The sequence below is a fragment of the Artibeus jamaicensis genome, unplaced genomic scaffold (assembly GCF_021234435.1).
Source record: "Artibeus jamaicensis isolate MK-2021 breed Jamaican fruit bat unplaced genomic scaffold, CSHL_Jam_final contig_475, whole genome shotgun sequence".
Lineage (NCBI taxonomy): Eukaryota > Metazoa > Chordata > Mammalia > Chiroptera > Phyllostomidae > Artibeus > Artibeus jamaicensis.
Genome location: NW_026521852.1, coordinates 2656568 through 2683263, shown reverse-complemented (window position 1 = coordinate 2683263; position 26696 = coordinate 2656568). Strand labels below are relative to the sequence as shown.

The window sequence follows — 26696 nt, the reverse complement described above, 5'->3', positions numbered from 1 at the left end:
AGAGGTGCAAATGGAAGAGCAGTTCAAAGCTCCAGAAAAAATACAACTAAGTGATGAAGAGATAGACAACCTATCAGATACACAGTTCAAAACACTGGTAATCGGGGTGCTCCAGGAACTCACTGGGTACTTCAACAGCATAAAGAAGACTCAGGCAGCAATGAGGCTGCATTTTACCAAATAAAGAAAAATCTATAGCGAACCAACACTGACAGAAAAGAAACCAGGACTCAAATCAACAGTTTGGAGCAGAAAGAAGAAATAAACATTCAACCAGAACAGAATGAATAAACAAGAATTCAAAAAAATGAGGAGAGGCTTAGGAACCTCTGGGACAACTTTAAACATTACAACATCTGAATCATAGGGGTGCCAGAGGGAGAAGAGGAAGACCAAGAAATTGAAAACTTATTTGAACAAACAATGAAAGAAAACTTCCCCAATCTGGAAAAGGATATAGACTTTCAGGAAGTCCAGGAAGCTCAGAGAGTCCCAAAGAAGTTGGACCCAAGCAGGAACACACCAAGACACATCATCATCACATGACCCAAGATTAAAGAGGAGAGAATCTTAAAAACAACAAGAGGAAAGGAGACAGTTACCTACAAAGGACTTCCCATTAGACTATCGGCTGATTTTCTCAAAAGAAACCTTGCAGACAAGAAGGAGCTGAAAAGCATTCAAAGTCAAGAAGGCAAAGACCTACATCCGAGATTGCTCTATACAGCAAAGCTTTCATTTAGAATGGAAGGGCAGATAAAGTGCTTCCCAGATAAGGTCAAGTTAAAGGAGTTCATCATCACCAAGCCCTTATTATATGAAATATTAAAGGGACTTACCTAAGAAAAAGAAGATGATCAAAACTATGAACAGTAAAATGACAACAAACTCACAACTATTAACAACTGAATCTAATACAAAAACAAACCCCCAAAACTAAGCAAACAACTAGAACAGGAAGAGAATCACAGAAATGGAGAACACATGGAGGGTTATCAGTGGGGGAGTGAGAGAGGGAGGGGGAGAAAGGGGTGAAAAGGTACAGAGAATAAGTAGCATAAATGGTAGGTACAAAATAGACAGGGAGAGGTTAAGAATAGTATGGGAAATGTAGAAGCCAAAGAACTAATATGTGTCACCCATGGACATGAACTAAAGTGGGGAGAATGCGGGTGAGAGGGGGTGTGCAGGGTGGAGGGGAATAAAGGGGGGAAATGGGACAACTGTAATAGCATAATCAATAAAATAAATTAAAAAAATAAACTTAAAGTTTGTATACTCTTTGACTCACCACTAGGTCCTAAAAAAGTTTTCACAGAAGTATATAAATGCATATATAAAGATGTTAGTTTGTGACACTATTTGTTAGAGAGAAAAAATAACCCAAATATCCATTAACAGATAGTTGGTTACATAAATCATAACACATCCATACAGTCTTATGCAGCAATTAGAAGGCATGAGGTAGAACTGTATGTTCATACAGGAAGAGATAGCCAAGTTACACTGAAAAGAAAGAAAGCAAGTTGCAGGAAGCCAAATGTGAGCTTACCCCCTTTTTTAAACACGGGGAGGGGCGTACAGCTAGGACTGTACATATGTATAGAAAAACCTGGAAGAATATTCAAGGAATTCTATCTCCTAAAATGTTTGTATTATCTGAATTCAAAAACAATAATGTTCCTGGCGAGGGGGAAAGGCAACATACATTGATGTTTCTCCCTCTCTCTTCTGTTTATCAATATGTTATTCTTGGCCCTACTCTCAGCTAGTTGTGTAACCTCAGGCAAGTTCCTTCAACCCACCACTCCCAGTTTTCTGCTCTGCGGCAACACAATAACTATGCCCCCTCCCCAGATATTCCAGACCTAATTTCTGGAAGCTGTGGATATGGGCAGGGGAATTAAGGTTGCTAACAAGCTGATCTTGATGTGGCAAATTAAGCTGGATTATTTGAGTGGACCCAAAGTGAATATTGAAGCTATAAAAGACACCAGAGTTTGGGCTGCCTGTCACTACCAAACCCAATAAGCAATGGCAGTAATTGAATCTTTGTGGCGCTTTATTCAGATGGCCGGCGATCTGAGAAAGTGGTGGGTTCATACCCTAACAGAGCATCTTAAATTCCATTTTTAAATGGCTCTTTTTATAAGAATAACAAAGTGTAGGTAAGGGGTTTGGAACTCAGAAAAAAGTTAATTGGATTAAAAAAAAACACTTCAGCATTCTTGTCCTGGGCAGTGGTGTTAGGTTGTGCCCCAGGCAGTAGTCTTTTCTGTGTCCTGGGAGGTGGTCATCTCACCCTGGAGTACAATGGCTCGGATATCATCTTGAATTGTTTGCTGTCTTCCTGAGTCACACAAGCGGAACTGCACATGGTCTCCTAGAGTCAAGGCGGGTCATACCTTCAGTTCCTAGAACAAAAGCTTTTACATGCATTGATTACTAAGCTTATTAGCTATTACTTAAACTCAAATTTTCCAACTTTTAAATCCCCTATCAATCACAAGGTCCTTAAAAAGTAGAAGAATTAGAGTATGAGACGTAAGAAAGATTTGACCAGCCATTGCGGGCTTTGAAGATGGAGGGAGGGGGCCCTGCACCAAGGAATGTAGGTGACCTCTTCTGACTAGAAAAGATAAGAAAGTGATTCTTCTCTAAAGCCTCTGTAGAGGAGTGCAGCCCTGATAACATCTTTTTTAATTTTTATCTATATTTTAAATGTTTTATTGATTATGCTATTACAGTTATCCCATTTTTTCTCCCCTTTATTTCCCTCCACCCTGTACCCCACTCCCACCAGCATTCCTCCACCTTAGTTACATGTCCATGGGTGGTGCATATAAGTTCTTTGGCTTCTACATTTCCCATACTATTCTTAACCACACCTTGTCTATTTGGTACCTGCCATTTATGCTTCTTATTCCCTATACCTTTTCTCCCATTCTCCCTCTCCCCCTCCCCACTGATAACCCTCCATGTGTTCTCCATTTCTGTGATTCTCTTCCTGTTCTAGTTGTTTGCTTAGTTTTGGGGGTTTGTTTTTGTATTAGATTCAGTTGTTAATAGTTGTGAGTTTGTTGTCATTTTACTGTTCATAGTTTTGATCATCTTCTTTTTCTTAGGTAAGTCCCTTTAATATTTCATATAATAAGGGCTTGGTGATGATGAACTCCTTTAACTTGACCTTATCTGGGAAGCACTTTATCTGCCCTTCCATTCTAAATGAAAGCTTTGCTGTATAGAGCAATCTCGGATGTAGGTCTTTGCCTTCTTGACTTTGAATGCTTTTCAGCTCCTTCTTGTCTGCAAGGTTTCTTTTGAGAAAATCAGCCGATAGTCTAATGGGAAGTCCTTTGTAGGTAACTGTCTCCTTTCCTCTTGTTGTTTTTAAGATTCTCTCCTCTTTAATCTTGGGTCATGTGATGATGATGTGTCTTGGTGTGTTCCTGCTTGGGTCCAACTTCTTTGGGACTCTCTGAGCTTCCTGGACTTCCTGAAAGTCTATATCCTTTTCCAGATTGGGGAAGTTTTCTTTCATTGTTTGTTCAAATAAGTTTTCAATTTCTTGGTCTTCCTCTTCTCCCTCTGGCACCCCTATGATTCAGATGTTGTAATGTTTAAAGTTGTCCCAGAGGTTCCTAAGCCTCTCCTCATTTTTTTGAATTCTTGTTTATTCATTCTGTTCTGGTTGAATGTTTATTTCTTCTTTCTGTTCCAAATCTTTGATTTGAGTCCTGGTTTCCATCCTGTCACTGTTGGTCCCTGTATATTTTCTTTGATTTCACTTTGCATAGCCTTGACTCTTCCTCTATTTTGCAACCATATTCAACCATTTCAGTGAGCATCCTGATTACCAGTGTTTTGAACTGTGCATCTGATAGGTTGTCTATCTCTTCATCACTTAGTTCTATTTTTAGAGCTTTGATTTGTTCTTTCATTTGGGTCATTTTTTTTTTTTTTTGGTCTCAGGGCATGTGTTATGTAATAAGGGGTGGAGCCTTAGATATTCACCAGGGTGGAGCAAGCCACATTTACTCACAAGCAAATTGGGCCCTTCAGCTGCTGATTCCTAGGTGGGTTCACTTGTGTACATTCTAGGACCCTGTGAATCTCTCCAGTGGACTCTCCTGTGAAGCTGGGAGTTTCTCTCATTGCCACAATCCTCACATATTTTTTCAGTCAGAGGTTTTGAGGCTTTATTTCCCTACGCCGGAACCCTGGGTTGCACAGTCTGTCTCTCTCTGCAGTTGTTCCTCCCTGTTTATCTGCACTCAAATGTGGAACTGCCTGGTCCACCAGCCTCTGCCTTGCCCGCCCTGGTCCTCCAGCCATGTTGCCTGAGTCCTCTCTGCCCAGCTGACTGTCTCTGCCCCTCCTACCAGTCTGAATGAATATTTCTTCTCTAACTCCTTGGTTGTTGGACTTCCATACAGTTCGATTTTCTGGCAGTTCTACTTATTTTTTGTTTGTTTTAAAATTTGCTGTTGTCCTTCTTTTGCTTGTGTGAGGAGGCACAGTGTATATGTCTATGTCTCCAACTTAGCTGTAAGTCCCAACATCTTTTTTAAAAAACATTTTATTTACTTATTTGTAGAGAGAGGGGAAGGGAGGAAGAAAGAGAGGAAGAGAAACATCAACGTGTGAAACACTGATTGGTTGCCCCTCATATGCCCCCTATGGGAGACCTGACCCACAACCCAGGCATATGCCCTGAATGGGGAATTGAACCGGTGACCTTCAAGTCTGCAGGACGATGCCCAACTCACTGAGCCACACCTTTCAGGGCCCTGTCAACACCTTGATGTTAGTCCGCTGAGACTGAGTTTGGATCTCTGACATCCAGAAGTATAAAATGATATATTTCTATTTATTTTTAAAAAGGTAATGTTTATGTATTTTTCAATAAGAAAAAAACTTAAAAAAAAATAAACCCTTTAATAGTTCTCCACTACAAGGTGATGTTCAAATGCTTTGGCACGGCCTGTGGGACTCTCCTCGATTTGGTCCTATTTCTATCCTCATTTTTTCACCGTCCTGTCCTCCACCTCCCAGGCAGCTCCAGCTATTATGAACATCCACTGTCCTCTGAGCAAGCTGTGCACTTTATTGCACATCCCCATGCCTTTATTTACTTTCCTCTGTTTAAGATGCATTTATTTCCTCTTGTAGTCCTTCAGTTAGTGACACTTACTCAGCTGAAGTGCCCATGAGGCTTTTCTTGACCTCCCCTCGGTCCTCCATCACTACAAGTAAACTGGGAACTCCCCGTAGCGAGATGCAGTGCTTTGATATGTCTGACTCGGTTCCGGACTGCCCTCAGGGGCAGGAAGCTTCTCTTCTCCAGGCCTTCGTCCCATGCATCTAATACAGAACCTGGCACATGGGAGGTGTGCCACTACCAGTTAAAACCATGAATGACCCCAGACAATCTGTCAACAATCTTTCTGATCTTATTTTCCACTGCTCTGCACCCTGAGCACTTTGGGAACTGGCTATTTCTCAACCCTGTGTCAGAATTCTAAACTCCCTTTCCTCCCAACCTAAAATCCTATCCCCTCTCTTCCTTGATTTGTATCTAAGTCCTACTTCCTTTTAAGAAATCTTTCTTAACCTCCTTCTCCTTTGCACCTCTATGGCATAGATCTTTATAGCCCACACAACTCCTACAATAGTACTAGCCCCATAAAAGATATGTAATCTAAAATGATGTAAGTGTGAATACAATTATGTGAAGAAAAAACTTTGCTTTAAAAAAACCTGATTGAAAACCAATTTATCAATATGTAAATAAATGGTGATTTGGATTTTTCTTCTTTCCTCCATTTCATGAGTAGATTTAAAATTTTTCATTATAAAGGTATTAGAAAAACCTATATGCCCACTTAATAAATTACTCTTTGCTTCCACCATACTGAAAAATTGTTGCATGAAAAAACTTCATCCCTAGCTGGTGTAGTTTAGTGGATTGAGCATGGGCTGCAAACCAAAGGGTTGCCAGTTTGATTCCCAGTCAGGGTACCTGCTTGGGTTGCAGGCCAGGTCCCCAGTGGGGGCCACATGAGAGGCAACCACACATTGGTGGTCCTTTCCCTCTTTTTTTCCCTTCCTTCCCCTTTCTCTAAAAAAAAATAAAATATTTAGAAAAAACTTCAAGGATGCCAGCACTGAAACACATACACGCAAAATGGGAGGAAGTATGTAGTAGTAAAGACCCAGTTCCTGAAGTCACACTACCTAAGCGTAAAAATCAGTTTTGCCACTTGCTAGCTGTGTAACCTTGAGCAGAACCTTGTTTTTTTGTGCCTCAGTTTCCTCATTTATATATATATATCACATGTGCAGTGCTCAGAATACTTACTTGGTTTATGACAACACTCAGATATTAGCTACTGGTAGCAACAGTGAAAGTGGAATGGCTGCTGAAATCCGTGTACTGGCAAACAAGAGAGATGATATTCAACATTAAATGAGTCATTGCATTTGGGCGACATATCTTAGTAAGAAGAACTTGTCGATAAAGCATCTTACAATGTATCTGTACTGCGTATTATCCAAACTGCACCGCATTTGGCTCCAAGTTTAATTATATGTATGTCTCCATTCCACATATGAACATGGTCTCTAACCAAAATCTAATGCAAAACAAGAGTTGCAAACCCAAAAGCGGTCAGTTCTGTTTCTCTGTCTGGGCTTATTTTCCAAAATAGCTTTCTCTGGTTAACTATTCCCCAGAAACCTAAAGGACAGAACGGAGATCGAGAATTAGACGACTTGCAGCTATGTCTTGGCTTCATTTCAAATTCAACCAGCTGCCTTTCAGAAAGTCAAATTTAGAGATATTCAAACATAAAATGGGGAAAACAGCTTGCTTTTGCATTTCCATGACAGTGTAAAAAGCACACACAACTCACATATCTGAGAAACAAGTTTCATACAAAACCAGCCATTGATACCCACCCAGCGCTCCCCTGCTAATACCGTGATAAATCATAAAAAGCCTACTTTTTCTCCTTCCTCCTCCTATCTATTTTATCCTCTTGATTCCCACAGTTAGGTCCCAATCAGATGGACTTTGATGAATATGAGTCCAATTAGAGTGTAAAGGCTGGAAAACAGCACCATTATACAGTAAAGTACAGTTAAGTGCATGTGATGGTTAATTTTGTGTGTCAATTTGCCTGGGCCATCAGCTGCTCAGATATTTGGTCAAACATAACTCTGGGTGTTTCTGTGAGGGTGTTTATGAATGAGATCAACATTTAAATCAATAGAGTGAATAAAGCAGATTGTGCTAGGAAATGCAGGTGGGCCTCATCCAATCAGTTGAAGATTTAAGCAGAATAAAAGGTTGACCCTCTGCTGAGTAAGAATTTCTCCTGCTTGATGGCCTTTCAACTGAAGTATCAGCTTCCAGCCTGCCAGCCTTGGGACTTAAACTGGGATATCAGGTCTGCAGATTTGGGACTTTTCAGCTTGCATAATCGAGTAAGCCAGTTCCTTATCGTAAATCCCTTTAGATATACTCCTGCAGTTCTGTTTCCCTGGAAAACCTTGATACAGAGCAATGCCATTATTATACTGAAACACTGCAGATAAAACTTGAGTGAATTCAGTTGATGCTTGAAAGCCAAAGGGAAGGTAGGGTTTTTCTAATAACAATGAAAGTCATATATAGATATACATTCAAGTCTCTGTATTTATGGCTGAATTAAAAAATACATGTATAGTTCTTTAGAACACACATCATTTTCTAGTGGTTTCTTTTCTATTCCAACTTGCAGTTTGGGGGATTTTTTGGCTTTAATAAATGAGTCACTTATACAGATGAGAGTTCTGCCTAAACATAGTGAACCAAGAGGGATAGAGGCGAAATAAATAGGTTTGTTTCCTTGGGCAACTTGGTCATTAAATTTTATAGAATACCATGGAGATTTAAAAATATTTATTTTGTATATTTATATTTAGAGAAAGGGGAAGGAAGGAAAAGAGAGAGGGAGAGATACATCAATATGTGGTTGCCTCTCATGCACCCTCCCGCAACCCAGGCATGTGCCCTGACCGGGAATCAAACTGGTGACCTTTTGGTTCACAGCCCCACACTCAATTCACTGAGCTACACCAAGCGGGGCCTGTGGAGAATCTTACATCTTTTAACTATGTCCTCAGATCATGTCAAAAGCAGGCCACTGCCTACATAAGGACAATGAAGGGCAGAAAGGCCTCATGTAAGATGGGACAGTGTCCTGAGGACAGAAGATAGACCACACGAAGAATTGAAACTGGAGATAATAGGTAAACATGAGTAACGCTTTAGCAAGAGCTAGGGAAAGTGAATTAGGAAAATCATCTTGGAGTAATTTGGGCTCATTATAACAAAAGAGCAAACCATCAGTTACTGCTGAAGGGCCTTCCTTGACCTTTGTCTCTTTTCCCTGCTTGTTTGGTCACGTGGCTTTTCTGTTCAGGGTAGAAGCCGCGGCAGCTGCTGCACCCTACAGCTGTTTCAGCCCTTCCTTCTGTCTCGAAGAATATTCTGCAGCGAATGCTGGTTTTCTTTGGGCCACAGACCAGCTGAGTGGTTGGGGGGCATCTTGTCTCAAATACAGAAACTTCCCTAGGGAAGGGTTACACCAGTCTCCATGTTCCAAATAATTTTACCTAAGAGGTAGCATCCAAGTGACAGGATCTAATTGTTTTAGTATCATCACATTTTGAATGATGTAAATATTTTCTTCTTCCTTATTTTCCCTTTTCTCTATGGGTATGGACATAGAGAGGACTTAGTTATATTTCGATTTCTTCTTTTATTATTTTCAGGCCTATAATTTTCACCAATTGGGAGACAAGATCCAGAAGGGCTCGCAGGCCAGCTACTAGCAATGCTTGAAAAGGTAGATATATCTTGAGTCAGAAAATGGGAAAAATATTCAAAATTTTTAAACATTTTTTTATTGTTCGAGTAGTTTTCTGCCTTTCCCCCCCTCCTCCCCACCCCCATCCTATTTCTACCCCCCCATTGTTATTGTCCGTGTAGCATATTCAGGTTTTTAAAAATTTTTTATTTTATTGATTATGCCATTACAGTTGTTCCATTCCCCCCTTCATTCCCCTCCACCCTGCACACCTCCACCATTCCCCTCCATTTATGACATGTCTCAAATTCTTCAGATTCTATATTTCCCCTACTATTCTTGCCCTCCCCCTATCTATTTTCTACCTACCGTCTATGCTACTTATTCTCTGTACCTTCTCCCCCCTTCTCCTCCTCCCACTCCCCTGTTGCTAACCCTCCACGTGATCTTCATTTCTATGGTTCACTCCTGATCTACCTGTCCTCTTAGTTTGCTTTTGTTTTAGGTGTGGTTGTTAACAACTGTGAGTTTGCTGTCCTTTCACTGTTCATATTTTTTATCTTCTTTATCTTAGGTAAGTCTCTTTAACATTTCATATAATAAGGGCTTGGTGATGATGAACTCCTTGAATTTGATCTTATCTGAGAAGCACTTTATCTGTCCTTCCATTCGAAATGAAAGCTTTGCTGGATAGAGCAATCTTGGTTGTAGGTCTTTGGTTTTCATGACTTGGAATACTTCTTTCCAGCCCCTTCTTGCCTGTAACGTCTCTTTTGAGAAATCAGCTAACAGTCTGATGGGAACTTCTTTGTAGGGGACTGTCCCCTTATTTCTTGCTGCTTCTAGGATTCTCTCCTTCATTTTAATTTTGGCTAATGTAATGATGATGTGCCTTGGTGTGTTTCTTCTTGAGTCCAACTTCTTTGGGACTCTCTGAGCTTCCTGGATTTCCTGGAAGTCTATTGCCTTTGCCAGATTGGGGAAATTCTCCTTTATTATTTGTTCAAATACGTTTTCTACTGGTGGCTGTTCCTTTCCCCCTTCTGGTACCCCTATAATTCGGATGTTGGAGTGTTTAAAGATGTCCTGGAGGTTCCTAAGCCTCTCCTCATTTTTTTGAATTCTTGTTTCTTCATATTTTCCTGTTTGGTCATTTTTTCCTTCCTTCTGGTTCACTCCCTTGATTTGAGTCCCAGTTTCCTTTTCATCACTATTGGTTTCCTGTGTAATTCCCTTCATTTCAATTAGTTTAGCCTTTATATGTTCCTCTAATTTGTGACTAAAATCAACCAGTTCTGTGAGCATCCTGATCACCAGTGTTTTGAACTGTGAATCTGAAAGTTTTGCTATTTCGCTGGGTTGTGACGCTGTATGTGGGGGCGGGGTCAGAACGGGGAAATGGTAGCCCTCTCTGCTGCCTCCTGCCGCTGGGGCCTGCTCGGTTCCATCTCACTGCCCGTTCCATCTCACTGCCCACTCCCTCGCCGGTCTATCTGCGCAGGAATGCGCCACCAGTCAACCCACTGCCCTGCACCCTCACTGGGTCCTCTGGTCCCTCACTGGGTCCGCCCTTTGCAGCCCCACGCCTGGGATCCGAGGGCCTGAGTCCATCTGACCGAGTTTTCCCGTGCAGCCCCGCTCTGCCAACTGCTGGCTTCGTCCCTCTTACTGGTCAGGCTGAAGAATTCATTGTTATCAGACTTCTGAAAAGTTCCAATTTTCTGTGTCCTGGCTGTGTTTTCTGTTGCTAATATTTTGTTGTCTCTAAACTTGGTTGTGTGAGAAAGCACGGCGTATCTACCTATGCCTCCATCTTGGCAGAAGTCCAGGTTTTTTTTAAGTGGTAGCATTTCCAAATAGTATTTGGGATGTTACATCAAATACTGAATTGGTACTAGGCAGCTGGTACTTACTAGTAAATTAATAGATAAGCAGAAAAACATTCGCCTTCACTTTTAAAGAAGGCGTTTTTTTTTTAAAAGTACAGTCTCCACTTCCACAATACTCTTCAACAATCAGCATAGGATAACACTTGAACAAACTCACATAAATGGCCAATAACTACCACGAATACAAGATTTATTTCCCATTTATTTATGATATTTCAGGGGTTTGTACCAGTGCATAAAAACCAATTTTCCTCTCATATAAAGTGAATGTTAATCCACTATTATCTTCAGAATCGTTGTAATAAAAATTCTTCCTGAAAAGGGTAATACAAAAGAGAACTTCGAGGTCTCAAAAGTTGTGCAGAAGTTATAATAATTGGCATTAAAAACAAACAAAAATAAACAAACTACTGAAGGCTTGGCTCTCATTCTTTTTCTGATATTTGGCTTCTAATCTCTCCCTTAAGACAGTGGTTTTTAAAGTCTGGTGTGCATCAGAATCACCTGGAGAACTAACAGGAAAGGCCTGGGTCTCTGCAACTTGGTACCAAGTTCTCCAGCTTGGTTTGCTTTCAGACCAGACTGATCAAAGTCACCTGGGAAACTTGGAAAAATAGCAAATTCCAAGGCTTCACCCCCAGAAATGTTCATTCAGTAAGTTTGAGGCTGGGCCCAGAAATCTTAAAACCCTAGCTGATTTAGCAGTTAAATTAGCTAATGATTTTCTACCTACTCCCATCCCCAGACAAAAGTCTGTACATAACATTCATTTCCTCTGGCTGTTAAGTGCTAGTCACCCAGACTGCTCCTACGCAAGTTGCCCCACAGGGTTTTGTTCTAGTAAACCTCTCCCTCTTCTTCCATTCGCAACCTCAGAGCTGCAAGAAACAGGCAACCGGCTCCACTGGCAGTGTTATGCATCAGGACATCAACCCAGGAACCTGCAAACCCTGCCCCTACCCTACACTACGGGGACAATTAGACCCTGATGTGAGAAGTAATTTCTCTGTGGAAAGAAAATCTCTCATCATACAAAATAGTGAAAAGCTTGACTATTCTTTTTTTGCCCTCACCTGAGGATATGTTTATTGATTTGGAGAGAGGGAGATCGACTGGTTGCCTCCCATATGTGCCCAACTAGTGCTCAAACCTGCATCCTAGGTCCTAGGTATGTGCCCCGACCAGGGATTGAACCTACAACATTTTGTGTGTGTGTGTGTGTGTGTACATAGGACGATTCTCCAAACAACTGAGTCACCTGGCCAGAGTAAGTGACAAGAGAAAGCTACCGTATTTTTGGACTATAAGACGCATGCCCCCTTCCCTGCCCGCCCCAAATTTGGGAGGAATAATAGTTGTTAATGTTGCTGTTGAGTTCTGTTTACATTTATATTGGTGAAATATTGTTATTAAATATTTTACATATTTTGCTTCAAAAATTTTTTCCCTATATTCCTCCTCTAAAACCTAGGTGCATCTTATGGTCCAAAAAACATGGTAATTATGACTTCAGAAGTTTAAAAAATACAGTGACTTCTGAGTCACTTCCAAGTAGCCCAAAACTCAAAGACATCCAGTTCCACTCCTTCTGCATCTCAAAATCAGATAGTTACAGTAAATTCAAATTCCAAGACAGAATCTGAAAGCCTGACCTGCAAGGAATTTGGGAAATGACCCTTGATTTCATTTTCCTCTCAATCTGAAGTCATATCAGATTGCTATCTCAACATACATCACATGGAAATATAAGCTCAAAGGCAGCTGATAATTATGATTCTTAAGACACAGATACTGATTTCTAATCCTTCCCACAAAGCCCCAGATCACAAACTGAGTGACGAGATGACCTTGTACAAGAGGCACTACCTGGGCCATGTAAGCCAGCAGCAAGTGAGAACCAAGTTGAGGGAGATGCAGAAATGCACCTGGGCCTCCGGTGTCACTTCTTGGTGATGATAGCCCTTCTTACTGGCCAGTCAGCAGGAGACAGTTCAAATGTACTTAATTAAATTGCTGAGTGGGCAACCAAAGGGAAGGGGTTAGAACTGGGAGGCAAAGCATGCAGAACACTCCTAGCAGCAGCCCCAACTGGAGGAGGGTTTGGTTTGTAGGTTGATATAGTCCCCTTGGGTGGACAAAGACACATCTTCTCTGAAATTGCTCATCATCTTTTCGATGAGGACTCTGAAAAACAAATAAAAATAAGTCTGAAAAGCTATACTGAGGAAAGGCAGAAACAGCAGATATTGTCTGTCTTAACACCAAATGCCATTTCAGGAAAGCCACAAAGTTTGTCCCCAGTTACTGAAGAGAGAGGGCAGCATCCCTGGCCTTCGGAAGCTGGTATTCCAGTCTGTTCTTATTTGCTCAGAAACAAGAAGAGAAGGTCCAACGGGCTGCAGTGGGAGATGGGCACATCTGTGTGCCCATGAGCTACTCACCTCATGGCCTCATTAATATTTTTGTTCTCCTTGACCGATGTTTCTGTCCATCCTATGAAACCGTTCTCCTTACTGAACCGGTCAACCTGGTCTCGGCTAACTGCCCAAGGGGACAGATCACACTGGCAAGGACAGTAAATAAAAAGCAACACCATAAACTTTCTGGGAATAGGAATACAGCTCAGATACCTGTGGATTTAAAACCTTTCCACTAGTGGCTAAGGACAGCAGCATCTAAAATCTACATTCAACATTCTTCCCCAAGAAAGTCTCAACATCCTTTGAAAGGAGGCAGAGAGGATTTTGCCAGCTTGTGAAGGGAAATTGGATGTCCAGACCCAAAGAGCATTTTACACAGCTTGCTCTCCCACCAAAGACTGCGGCCAGTGGCCATTTTCCTAGATTGACCGAGTACCTTGTTGGCCAAGAGCAGGCAGGGCACAGGCTTCCCATTGGGCAGCGTGAGCTTGCTGTCCAGGTCCTGTTTCCATTTCTGGCTGTTGCTGAAGGTAGTGGCATTGGTAACATCAAACATAATAACACAGGCAGAGGCATCCCGGTAGTATAGTCGTGTCATGGACGTGAAGCGCTCCTGTCCTGGAAGGAGAGGGCCGTTCTCTAGGGGGTGATCCTGGGAACCAGTCCCAAAGCCCCTTCTAACACCCTGCCCTTTCTGCCTTCGCTGCGGGACAGAAGACACCGTGCATGGCACTTGAGTCCGGATGCTGTGCGCAGATTCTCCAAGTCTAAATCCCTGCTCTGTCACTTACTATTTATGTGACTTTGGACAAGTTGAGCTTTCAATGGCTAATTATTTCCCATCTGTAAAGTAGGGACAGAAGAAGTAGCTTTATCATAGGGTCGTTGTAAGGAATAATGAGCCAGTGAACCTAAAATGTTTAGAAAAGTGCTTGACACATAATAAGGGTTAGTTATTATTATTGTCTCTATTTTCTGGGTAACTGGTTTCTCACCAAGGGTCGCCGAAAACCTGGAAAACGCACACTTCTGCTGCTGTAGGCAGGAGCATCCACCCACAGCCTGGACAGTCCGCCACCTGGCCCGGCCCTCCACCTCCACAGATACTGCTTTCCATTTGTTTATTTAGGACAAGACGTCTGCAGAAAACACCTACAAAAGTTCTATGTCTATTCAGCTCATGCATCCTCAGAGCAGCTCCACTGACCTTTCCAGCTTCAGGAATACAACTTCTGGTTTTACTGCTCCATGTTTTTCTCTGGGAGCTGGCTGGTTAAACCGAAATTTCACCCCTTGTTCCTATTCAGTCTCTGCAGCGTACCTGCAATATCCCACAGCTGGAGCCTCACCATCTCTGAGTCAGACCACTGGAGAACCTTCAGAGCGAAGTCCACTGAAAATATATGCATAAATATGTTGAATAAAATTTACCTTTAAACAACCCAGAAAAACTTTAGATCAAATATGCCGTTACAGCACTAGGGATACACAACTCCTATTTATTTATTCATTTAATTTTTAAGCCCTCACTGAGCTGAGCCCACACTCAGGTATGAAGTATAGGACAGCTCATTTACACTCACTCTCAGAAGGGAGTTTTTTACTCTTGCTCTCTTGTCAAACCAATTTATTTGATACTACTTCTCCCCAAGGCTGGAGACAGGATGGTGGAGGTAATTATGAAAACAATCCCTAATCACAGCCAGGGGTATCCGACCCTAGAGGGCTGCACGCAGCCCAGATGGCTATGAATGGGGCCCAACACGAAATCGTAAATTTACTTAAAATCTTTTTTTTTGCTCATCAGTTTTTGTTAGTGTTTGTGCATTTAATGCAGGGTCCAAGACAACACTTCTCTTTCCAGTGCGGCCTGGAGACACCGACAGGTTGAACACCCTTGTAATCTGGGAGACTCAGGGGTTTTCTCGGGGGAAGGAATGATGGGGTCCTGAAAGGGGGAAATCCCTTCTAAAGGGAAGTGTGGTGTCTTTTGACTCTTCCACATTCAATTTGACTCTTGGCTCGTAATACAATTGTATTATGATAAAAACGCACCCTTGGGGGAATTCTACACCCTCCATAAAGCACAGAGATTATTTTGGGCAGGAATTCGATAAAGTGAAAAGATCCCAAAGGATTCTCAGAAAGAAGACACGGTACAGATGATGCTTAAGAATTGTGCTGGCTCCATTGGTTGGGGTGTTGTCCAGTAGACCACAGACCCAAAGGGCATGGGTTCAATTCCCAGTTGGGAATGGAGAAGGCAATCTCTCAGTGTTCTTCTCCCACATCAATGTCTCTTTTCCTCTCTCTCTCTCTCCTTGCCTTTCTCTCTCTCTAAAAGCAATGACAAAATGTTCTCAGGCAAAGAAAAATAAAGTAAAAAAGTTGTGCTGGAATACATGCACTGCAACACATGCAGATGCTGAGACCCCACGAGTTAAGGCTCAATGAGTATGCCAGCGGGAGAAAGCTTTTTGATAAGGAGAGAAACAGGATCATTTCTGAGGTTTGGAAATATATTCTTCCACAACTGTGACAGAAATAAGAGCTAGGGAGAATTTAGAATAAATACTGAAAAAAATTAGCCAGAATCACATATATTCTTGTTTTTTTTAGATTTTATTCATTTATCTTTACAGGGAGAGGGAAGGAGAGAGGGAGAGAAATATCAGTGTATGGTTGCCTCTTGTGTGTTCCCCGCTGGGAACTGGCCCGAAATCCAGGCATGTGCCTTGGCTGGGAATTGAAATGCAATGCCTTAGTTATCAGGCCTGTATTCAATCCACTGAGTCACACCAGCCAGGGCACGTATATTCTTTACTAAAGGAAAACTAGAACAATTGGTAAAAACTAATTAGCGGGACATTTTAAAACCAAATCCATGAAATATGGACCCTCATATCATTTAGGAGTTGGGGGGCAGAGTGGTTTGAAACTTTAAACTTTAAATTCTGCTGGATGTTTCTTTTCTTTTTTAAAGATTTTACTTATTTATTTTAGAGAGGGGAAGGGAAAGAGAGGGAAGAGAACATCAATATGTGACTGCCTTTCTCGAGCCACTTACGAGAGACTCAGCCAGCAACCCAGGCACATGCCCCAACTGGGAATCAAACAGGCAACCCTTTGGTTGGTTCACAGGCCCATGCTCAAGTCACTGAGCTATACCAACCAGGGCTTGCTAGATGTCCTTACGAAGGATGTTTTAATTGCAATGTAAATGTTTGTTAACTTGTTAAAATTTTGTGATGAATACCAGCACACATTTTCAAAATTTACATTGGAGCAAGATGTTGGTTACTCTCTCCCTTCACCAACTCTGCCCAGCTAAGCACCTTCTACTTAACAAAAGGGCATTTCCAACTCCTGAAAAAAGAGTCCGAAGGATCACACCTGTAAAGAAATAAATGAACTCTTAAGGTGCTTGCTGGCTTCCTTCCTTCCTTCCTTCCTTCCTTCCTTCCTTCCTTCCTTCCTTCCTTCCTTCCTTCCTCTCTAAACCAGTTGAAGAGAAAAAGGGGTGGGAAATAGGTCAAAGACGTAGTGTATATCACAATCTTGAAGCATTCCTAGGTTGCCCTTATTTAAGCAATCAGTGGGCAATAAACACCCAGCTCATCAGCCCTGAGAGGCATCCAATTGTGTGGCCTACAGGCTTTCCCACACAGACATCCCACAAACAAAGCTAGGCCAGGTTAAATGCCTTCCTGCTGCCTGCAACTGCCTGGAACTTCGTGAGACGAAGGGCAGCAGCCCCGGCTGCCACTTCTTCACCAGGCCCTCCACGGGGTCTCAGCTGCCTCTGCTGGTCTGAGATTTGCCCAAGACCGTCTGGGGATGCTGCCTGCAGGAAGAGACCTGAGCTCCGAGTTCCCTCACGGAGGGCGGCAACTGTTCATTTTCTCCTCCTCCCTTCCCTACACTTCATCTTCACATCTCCGCTCGGTCTCTTCTCGGGCAATCAGCTCAGGCTAGGAAATCCTAACTGAGGAAACCCAAAAGAGGCGCGTAAATCACATATCCGCAGTTAGCCTCTCTAGGATCCCAGGCACCGAGCAAAGACCCAACGACAACAGATCCCCAGCTACCTCCCCACTAGAGTCCACATCTCGAGTCCACCCCTGCCCGCCGCGACGTCTCACCTCCCACCGTGGACTTGTAGTGTTTGCTGAAGCTGTCCTGAGAGTATCTTTGCACCAAGGACGTCTTGCCCACTGCGGCGTCCCCCACCACCAGCACTTTGAACAGGTGGTCGCGGCTGCCCATGGCCAGCTGGGTGGACGTCTGAGGGAGGCGGGAAGTGGGGGCGTCGGTTTTAACCCCTTTAGCTCCTGACCCCCTTCAAACTGAAGTTCGGCATTCCGCCCACCGCCTGTTGGGGCTGCTCTGACAAGAAAGCAAAAAGGGAAACTTGGCACTCGACCTTTACGTGCTTCCTCCCGGCGTGGCCGCAGCCTGGGTGGGGCACCGGGCGCAGGGCGCGAGCTCCGAGCCCCCAGCTGTTTGCACCTTCTCTCCACCCGGCCGGACTTGCCGGGAAACGGAAGGAGGCTTGGCAGTGTATCACCCGCCGGGACCTTCCCGGAGCGGCCCCAGCGAGCGACTAAACTTGGCCAGGTTATTTCCCGGGTTTGGCAGAAGATGGGGGCCCTCCCTCCCCTGAACAAACCAATCTCGGAGGAAGGAGCAACTCACGCCCTCGCTACCCCTACCCGGCCGGCGCAGTCTCTCTCCCCACTCCGCACGGGTCACGTGCAAAGTTGCTTAGATAACTACATTTCCCAGTTTACCTCTCGGTGAAGAGAACCAGTCAAGTGCGGAGACTGCCCGCTAGGACCTCCTGGGAAATGTAGTTTATGCAGTTTGCTTTTAAAAATTTACACAAAGTTTCAAGGCTTTCGAACTCATTCAGCCTTTCGGAATCTTATTTTAAAATAATTTTGGGATAGAAAAGATTCTTAAGAGAGATTAGTTCCACATGATTTCAGGTGCCTGGCTGTCCCTGGATAGGTTTCTTATTATATTTAAAGGTTTTTATGGAGCTAAGATTAAAAATTATTCCATAGATTCCCTAAATTATTCCACTAATATAAGATCAAGCCTCATCACTCATGCTCCAAGTGAAGTCCGTTTCCTATTCTTTCAAGTAGTTACACAAACCCAGGATCTTGTGAACATGATAGAAGCCAACTCTTACATTTCCTCCATGACCCCAGTATCGCATCAATCAAGTTCAGGGACACTTGATCAAGAGATTGACCCTTACAAAATATCATGCTGTTAATGTTAGTTATTAACATTAGTAAACGTTAATAATGATTATGCTAGCCACAGCAATAAAGATAGACAGAAAATAAGAGTTCCTCATTCTCACTTCCACATCCCCAGTTCAGCTACACTGCTCATATATCATTTGAGCTAGAAGGTAATTTGGAGGACGTTGAAAGTCCTCCTCCATTTGTGGCTTCCGTCGCTCGTGAATAATAATTACACTATAGTTTTACAAATAATTTTGATTTTTCAACCAGTAATTCTTTTGACCTGCCTGTCATTTAGGTAAGAGGTAAGGGGATAATGAGCTTCAAGGCGAGCAGAATAAGCCCTGTTGCATGTGCATTTCTCCAGAATGGAAGGGGAAGCAGCAGGGCCCAGGGAAAACAGCCCTGCCCAGATTTCCTGACAGAGAGGCTACCACTCAAACATTCCATAAGGAATAAACGTCAGCATGGTCCACAGCTTATTTAGCCCAAAATGTTTGTTATGCAGGCAGGAGAGGTCAGGCTGGGCTACTCACGTTCCAGGACATCTCAGATGTCTTTCCGATGGTCTTTGCTTACTTCCCACTGGCTTTGATGTAGTTGACCGCTCCCTGGAGTTTGTTTCTCGCATTGCTCCTGTGACACTGTTCTTCCTCGTTTGCTCTTTTTCTGATAATCACCTTTCCACCTTCATGGTTTCTTCCCATCCTATCGTCTCATAAACGAACATTTCCTTAGGTCCCTGAGCTGATCGTCCTTCAAACTCTTTATTTAGTAAATTGCCATTGGCCCCAAATGTCTGCCTGAGTCTCGACTTTATTTATGTATTTATCGCCAATCGATTGTGTTCAACTGCCGTAAAGGTACATCTGCGTGGAAGTCCTGCCACAGCTTCCCTCCCACTACATCACCACGAAAGCCGCTCCTTTCCTCAGCTTCCCTGTTCCTGTCACTGTCTGCATTATATCTTCCCTCCACTCAGGTTTTAGACCTCACGCATTTTTTTAAAAGATTTTTTATTGTAGGAGGAATTCTTAACATTAGATCTACACTTTTAACAACTTTTTTAAAAAAGGTTTTATTTAGTTATTTTTAGAGAAAGGGGAAGGGGAGAGAGAAAGAAAGGGAGAGAAACACCAGTGTGTGGTTGGCTCTCACCTGCCCCCCACTAGGGACCTGGCCTGCCGCCCAGGCATGTGCCCTGACTGGGAATTGAACCAGCGTCCCTTCAGTTTGCAGGCTGACACTCAGTCCACTGAGTTCCACTAGCCAGGGCCACTTTAAACAAATTTTAAAGTGTGCAATACAGGTATAAGTCTTCACAAAAGATCTCTAGAATTATTCATCTTGCTTAATTGAAACTTGTGTACCTTGATTAGTAACTCCCTATTTTTTCCTCCCCCAGCTCTTTTTAAAAAATATATTTTATTTATTTATTTTTAGATGGAGTGGAAGTATGGGAAAAAGAGAGGGAGAGAAACATCAATGTGTGGTTGCCTCTCACGTGCCCCCAACTGAGGATCTGGCCTGCAATCCAGGCATGTGCCCTGACTGGAAATGTACCAGCCATCCTTTGGTTCACAGGCTGGCGCTCAATCCACTGAGCCACACCAGCCAAGGCTCCCTCCCCCAGCTCTTAACAACCACTATTCCATTTTTTTGATTCTATAAATTTGACTGTTTTAGATACCTTATCTAAGTGGAATCATGCAGTAGTTGTCTTTCTGTGACTTGGTTGTTTCATGTAGCATAATGTCTGTAAGTTTCATCCATGTTGCTTCTTGTTACATAATTTTTTCTTTTTAAAGGCTGAGTAATAGTCCATGCATGCATATACTACTTTTCTTTATCTATCTGTTGATGGACATTTAGGTTGTTTTCATATATTGGCCATTGTAAATAGTGCTGAATTAGGAATTATGTCTCTTCAAGATCTGATTTCAATTTTCTTGGATAAATACCCAGAAGTGGGATTGCTGGATCATAAGGTAGTTCTATTTCTAATTTTTTGAGGAACCTCCATACCATTTTCCATAATGGTGATGTTACAGAACAGACCAGGGCAGGGGGTGCTGAACGATATACAAGACCCCCCTTTTCTCTGGGGGTTCCTTTCCACCTATTGGGTTTGTTTTGCCTGCTGCCTGAGGGAAGATATCTCTTAATATCAGAGATTAGTGAAAAGGAAAGGAATTTATTATTTATTTGAAATAATACAAACTAAAGTTCTCCACAAATACACACAGTCCTCCAGGCACCCTCCACATGGCAAAAGGAAGCGCTTTGAAAGCCGCGTGGTCCCAGTCAAGACACCAAAGCCTAGTGGTCCTAAACAAACGCATGGTCCCCAAAAGAGAGCTGTCAAATGGCTGCCATCCCTCCCTTTAAATCCCAGCACCAATCTTCCTCTGCAGCCCCATTTCCAGCTCCTCCCACAACTGGCCACAGCCGCCAGCTTTCCAGGTGGGTGTGGCCCTGTGGTGTGGAGCCAATCATCTCCAAGCTCTTCGGGACTCTCTTACAAATCCCTGTTTGGGGCCCCCTCTTGGCTGCACCCTGTTACAGTAACATCATTTTGCATTCCTGTCAACAGTGTGCAAGGGTGCCAACTTCTCCACATCCTCCCCAACAGTTGTTGTCTTTTGGTTTTTCCATAATAGCCATCCTGACAGGTGTGAAGTGGTATCTCATTGTGGATTTGATTTGTATTTCTCTGATGATTAGTGATGCTGAATATTTTTTCATATACTTGTTGGCTACTCGTATGCCTTCTTTGAAGAAGTCTGTTAAATCTTTAGCCAACTTTTTCATGTTACTAGTGTTTTTTGGTACTGCAAAAAGAAAATTGAGTTATTAATATTTCCTTTTACACATAGGCCTGTATAACCCCCTCCCTTTAAAAAAGCCAGTCACCACATCCTACTGATTCTTCCTTCATAAACAATTCTCCCACCCATTCTTTCTGCTTCATATCCAGTGCCGCTTCCATTATCTCACACCTGGATCATCTTCGATGACCTGCTTCTCGGTCTCCGGGATTCTAATTTCTCCTGCCTTCCATTCATCCTACGCAACTGGCCAGGATGGTTTTCCTAAAACATCATTGTTTGTTCCTTCATTCTCTACCAACTATCCCCAAACTGGCCAACCTCCCTGAGCTGGTGTCCCGAGTTTTCCAGGCACTGGCCCCACCCTGCCTAACCAACTTTATCTCATCTTATCTCAAACAGACTCTTCTACCCTCTAACAGGTCAGATTCTTTGTACTCTTTAAAAGACCAATTTCATTTTTCACTTGGTGTCTTTGCCTAGGGTGCTTCACCTACCAGAAAACCTTTCAGGCTTTGTTTTTTAACCAGTATTTTACCACAGTTGAAGTTCTTAAGGACTCTAATTAAATGTGGACATTCTGATTCTGTAGGGCCTGGGGAGGGTCCACAGGAATCTGCCTTTTTTCTCAATACTCAGGTACTTCCTAGATCAGTTTCCACTTTGAAAAATGCTGCCTTAAGCCCTGACCTAATTTATAAACAGTTCCTTTATTATTGCAGCCCTGAGTGATTATGTAGCCTTTACAATCTGTTTGAATTATGGTTGGTTAACTATGTCAACTATGTAACAATTTATAATTATTTAATTTATAAGCAACCAGCATATTGCAAAGTAAACAAAGACTTCAAATACAAAAATTTGGCCCAGTGTCTGTGAGAGGAACTACTAAAAGCTTCCCTAATCAGAAAGGTGAGGAGTGAAGATTTAAGAGGGAAGATTAGCAAGTTCCTAGTTCCTCCCCTAGTCCCACCATTCCTTTGGTCGGGGTGGGGTGTATTTCTTCGATAGTAAGTTGCAGTTTCCCAGAGAGAGTTTAATACAAGAGAGGGAAAGCACACTCAGGGTGCCAAACAACCGACTGGCATATATGTGATCGGAACACCATTTTTGGGAAGCTGGCAGAAGTGGTCAGCCTTACTTTGTTATGGTCACAATTCCTATAGGTTCTGCCTCTCCTTTTTACTTCTTACTCTTCATTTAAAAAAAGCTCAAACCCATAGAAAAGATAAAAGAAGAGTACAATGCATATCAGTGTGTCCTTCGTCTGGATTCCCGAAGACTAGCACTTTGCCGCGTCTGCTTTGTCTTTGTGTGTGGTAGACAGTTTGAAGGTGCATCACACTAAATACTTCAGCAACAGCGCCTAACCCTGAAGTTCTTCTACAAAACCAAAGTACCATGATCATGTCTAAGAAAATTAGCATTAGCTCAATAATATCAGAAACAGTTTACATTTACATCTATAGCCCTCAGAGTATTTCTTTCACAGCCATCCAGAATACACAGTTTCATGCATTATGTTTGGTTGTTTTATTTGTCAGTCTTTTTAAATCAAAACTGTGCTGTGTCTAGTAGCCATGTGTGGTTATTTCAATTACTATATTTTTTTGGACCATAAGACACACTTAGGTTTTAGAGGAAAATTAAAAAAATTTTTTTGAAGCAAAAAATGTGGTACAATATTTAATAACATAATATTTCACCAATGTAAATGTAAACAGAACTCAACAGCAGTATTAACAATCATTATTCCTCCCAAATTTGGGGGGTGCATCTTATAGTCTGAAAAATGAGGTAATTAAAATTAAATCAATTAAAAAATAAGCTCATCAGTCACGCTGGCCACATTTCAAGTGCTCGATGCCACGTGTGGCTAGTGGCTACCATACTGGGCAGTGCAGATAATAGATGAGTCCAGGCTGGTTGTCTTGAAGAAAGTCCCGCACTCTGGATTATCTGATCGTTTTCTCGAAATGGGATTCTGGCAAGAGCCTTTTGTAGAGGATGCGGTGTATATCTTATTACGTCGCTAATTTATGGTGGTGGTGGGTGATGCCTCCAGCATGAATTCAGTAAATACTTGCTAAAGGAGTGACCCAGCACCAGCAATGTCCTAAGAACTTGGGAGCTTGACTTCAAATGGAGGAGAAAGAGCTTGTATGAGATCTCCAGAGCCTCCAGCACTGTCTGCCCACAGAGCAGAAAGGTGCTTTGTAACGTCAAATGGACACTGAAGTGACACAGCAAGTGGCCGGGCAGCATGGAGCAGGATGACCCCGGAGAAGGGTGAGGCTGAGGGCTATAGCCATCAGCCCCAAACTCCAGGCTCACTGAAATAATCTCAGCTTCCCAGTGATTGTGTTGGGCACAGGAGGCAGTTTGGTGGGATGCTGTGACCCAGCTGAGCATTCAGCCGGAAGGCTCAGTAGAACATGCCCTGGGAAAAGCTCTGCAGAGACAGGGCTGGCCGAGCAGCTGGCGGATCACTTCTCTGTGGGCCCTGCCTAGGAGTTGGGGGCTCGCTCTGAGCCTGTGATTACCTAGGAGAAACATCAAACTCTAGTTTTTCCAGCTTTTGTTGCCACATTTGCCTTCTTCCATGGATACACCTTCTTTCCACCCCAAATAAGGAGCAGGGAAAGAAGAAGGAAAAGGGTGGAAGCGAGAGGGGAAATTGCGGTACAAAAAACGGCGTGGTCCCACTGTCAGTGTGGCACTGGGGAAGTCCCACCTGTAAAATGAAGGTGTTCCCATTCAACACAGATGATTCTGTTCTGCTTTCCCGTATCTTTCGAACTTTGTAAGAGGAGAGAATGGCAAAGATTATTGTATCTATAGGCCATCTTAGTCACCCCCGACACCCTCATCCCCCAAGAACTAGAAACACCATCGTCTTCCCAGCCTTCTTAAGCTCAACTCTAAATCAGCATTAGCAAGAGGTGCCCAGGCACCAGACTGGACTGGGTGAATGTACAACCATATCTAAGAAGGAACGTGTGGATCTGAAGGGAAGCTGGTCGGCAGCAAAGACAGGAGCTGCTGAGAGAACGCGGCCACACCGAGTCCAAACAGAGTCCAGAGTCTTACAGGGAAACAAGGAGACTCATGCAGCCGACTAACAGGGCCTGATGCCATTCTGTTTTCAAGTTATAGAACTAACATCTCTGTTAGAATTGCAAACACTCCAGGCACCTTCTGAGCATCTGCCTTCTTGTGCAGCTGCTTCCGGGAAGTGGGTGTGCTGGTCAGGCCGCCACGTCTGTTGGGCCCACTTGCCGTCTGGGCTCATGCGCAGGCCTCTGTGAATTTGTGGGTCCAAATGGAGGAGGCCGGCTCCGAGTCACAGGACACTCACCCAAAGGAGACCTACCTATGAAGCCGCTGGCCTTCCTCACTGCACAGCTTTGTCCACCTTTGGCCGCGCCCTTGTCACCGATGAGTAGAATCCAAGGCTTGTCCAGGTCCATTCATTTATTCATCCACTAGTTCCTTCATATCATCCCAAATTGTAAATTCTGAGTATTTCTCTCCTCATTTTGCTACCACTACCAATTCAATCAACATTATATAACAATAACAATAATAATAAAGCTTACATTTTTTAAATCTTTTGCATGTCCCACAGCCCCATTGTGAAGGCATTATTGTCCCACTCTGCAGATGGGACCACTGGGGGTCAGAAGAGGCTAATAATGGCCACCAGCTCAGAGAGGTGGGATTCAAATCTATGTCTGTCTACCTCTAAAGCTTGTACTTGATCGTTGTCTTTATTTATTTTTTAATTTATTTATTTTAGAGAGAGGGGAAGGGAGAGAGAAAGGAAGGGAGAGAAACATCAATTGGTTGTCTCTGGAATGTACCTAACCATGGACCTGGCCCACAGCCCAGGCAGGTGCCCTGATTGGGAATCGAACCAGCAACCCACCAGTTCACAGGCCAGTGTTCGATTTCCTGAGCCACACCAGCCAGGGCATTTTGTTATTATTTTTAAAATTAAACTGCATGAAGACAGCAGAGAGACTTCTGAGAACCTGAGTATAGCATTCTTAGTGTGTTCTCAGAATTTCCTCCTTCCAAAAGGGGATATCAGCCAGATTCTTATTTATTGAGGTAAAACAAAACACCAAAAAAACAAAAAAACCTGCTTTGTTTGGAGAAGGCAGCCTGGCAGCCGCGTCTGGTTGGAGCGGAATTCTTACAAGGCTCTGTGGTGTCCCAGAGGGTTCAGGCTGCCAGTGTTGACCCTGATACAGGAAAAAGATAACTTAGATGCTAAGCAAAGCAAGAGATGGAGAACACAGACGTGTGGGGGCCACACGACACATGGTCCTGTCCACCATAGCGTGGCGGCCATAGGGAAGGAGGGTCAGGAGCTGTGTCCCTGCTTTGGGAGTGGTTCCCCCAAGTAGTTCCTCTCAGGCAATGGTGCCATCTCCCTCCTACTTTCCTGAGCCTGTATATAAGGATGGTTTGGTTTTGGGCCTGGCAATCAGGAGATCTGAGTTTATATTTCATATTTGATACTTGGGGTAGGTCATTTATTCTCTGAAAACTTTATCTTTCCATGAATTTCTAATTTTTTTAAAAGCTTTTATTTTTTAGAGAGGGGAAGGGAGGGAGAAAGGGAAGGAAAGAAATATTGATGTGTGGTTGCCTCTTGCATGTCCCCAGCCAGGGACCTGGCCTGCAACCCAGGCATGTGCTCTGACTGGGAATCGAATCTGAGACCCTTGGGTTCGCAGGCTGGCACTCAATCCAGTGAGCCACACCAGGCAGGGCTATTTCCATGGATTTCTAACTCCTACATACCAAATACCTCATTTCAGAATAATTTTTGAGGTACTCAACAGATTAGGTAATGTAACTGAAACTCACGCGACAGTCTGTGGCAGTGGGGGACAGACAAACATGGGTGTCCCGGGCAGGTTGCAGTTTGGAGTTCCCTTACAGCAATGTCCCCTATGTGCTTGTTCAACTGTCTTTGATAGGAGCTAAGAGAAAATAATTTCTACTATGGTAGAGATAAGGAATTTATTCTAATATGTTCAAAAGAAGGAATTAATGCCGTGCACTGAATATAACACATGTAAACTTATTTGGAATTATTTTTCACTTAAAAAAATATCACCAGTAGCTAGAGTATTAGTTACCCATGCTGAACTAAACATGAATATAGCCATAAAGTCTTTCAAATTATGTTTAAAAAATCTTTTCTAGCTAGACAAACTCTTCTCATTTTTTTTTTCTCGCAATTTCTGTTTTGTAGTTTTAGGGTTTTTAGAACATTTAAAAAAATTTTCCAAGCCACACATTTTCCTGGAAGCTTATATTTAGTTAATGTAATATGATACAGTGTCATGCAGTAAACAGTACTATACTGTGCTTTATTTCGCTTCTGAATTTTAGCTGAAGGAGACAACAAACTTGAGGACTCTGTCAGCTG

General features: G+C 42.9%; 1 protein-coding gene across 6 annotated transcripts; it reads right to left on the bottom strand.

Moving 5' to 3' along the window:
• Positions 1–10928: 10928 nt before the first annotated feature.
• RAB29 (RAB29, member RAS oncogene family) lies at positions 10929–17917 on the bottom strand. 6 transcript variants are annotated; one of them, XM_053668018.1, is made up of 6 exons: positions 17860–17917; positions 17307–17545; positions 14486–14557; positions 13601–13782; positions 13186–13307; positions 10929–12928 (listed from the first exon to the last, which is right to left on the bottom strand). In XM_053668018.1, the coding sequence occupies exons 2-6, from the start codon at positions 17428–17430 to the stop codon at positions 12817–12819; spliced, it is 612 nt and encodes a 203-aa protein (XP_053523993.1). In that variant the 5' UTR covers positions 17431–17545; positions 17860–17917; the 3' UTR covers positions 10929–12816. The 6 variants fall into 6 exon arrangements, with proteins under 6 accessions (XP_053523993.1, XP_037011319.2, XP_053523994.1 ...); XM_037155424.2 differs by having other exon boundaries at positions 17307–17550; positions 17877–17892; XM_053668019.1 differs by having other exon boundaries at positions 17307–17550; positions 17860–17887.
• Between the last annotated feature and the right edge of the window lie 8779 nt (positions 17918–26696).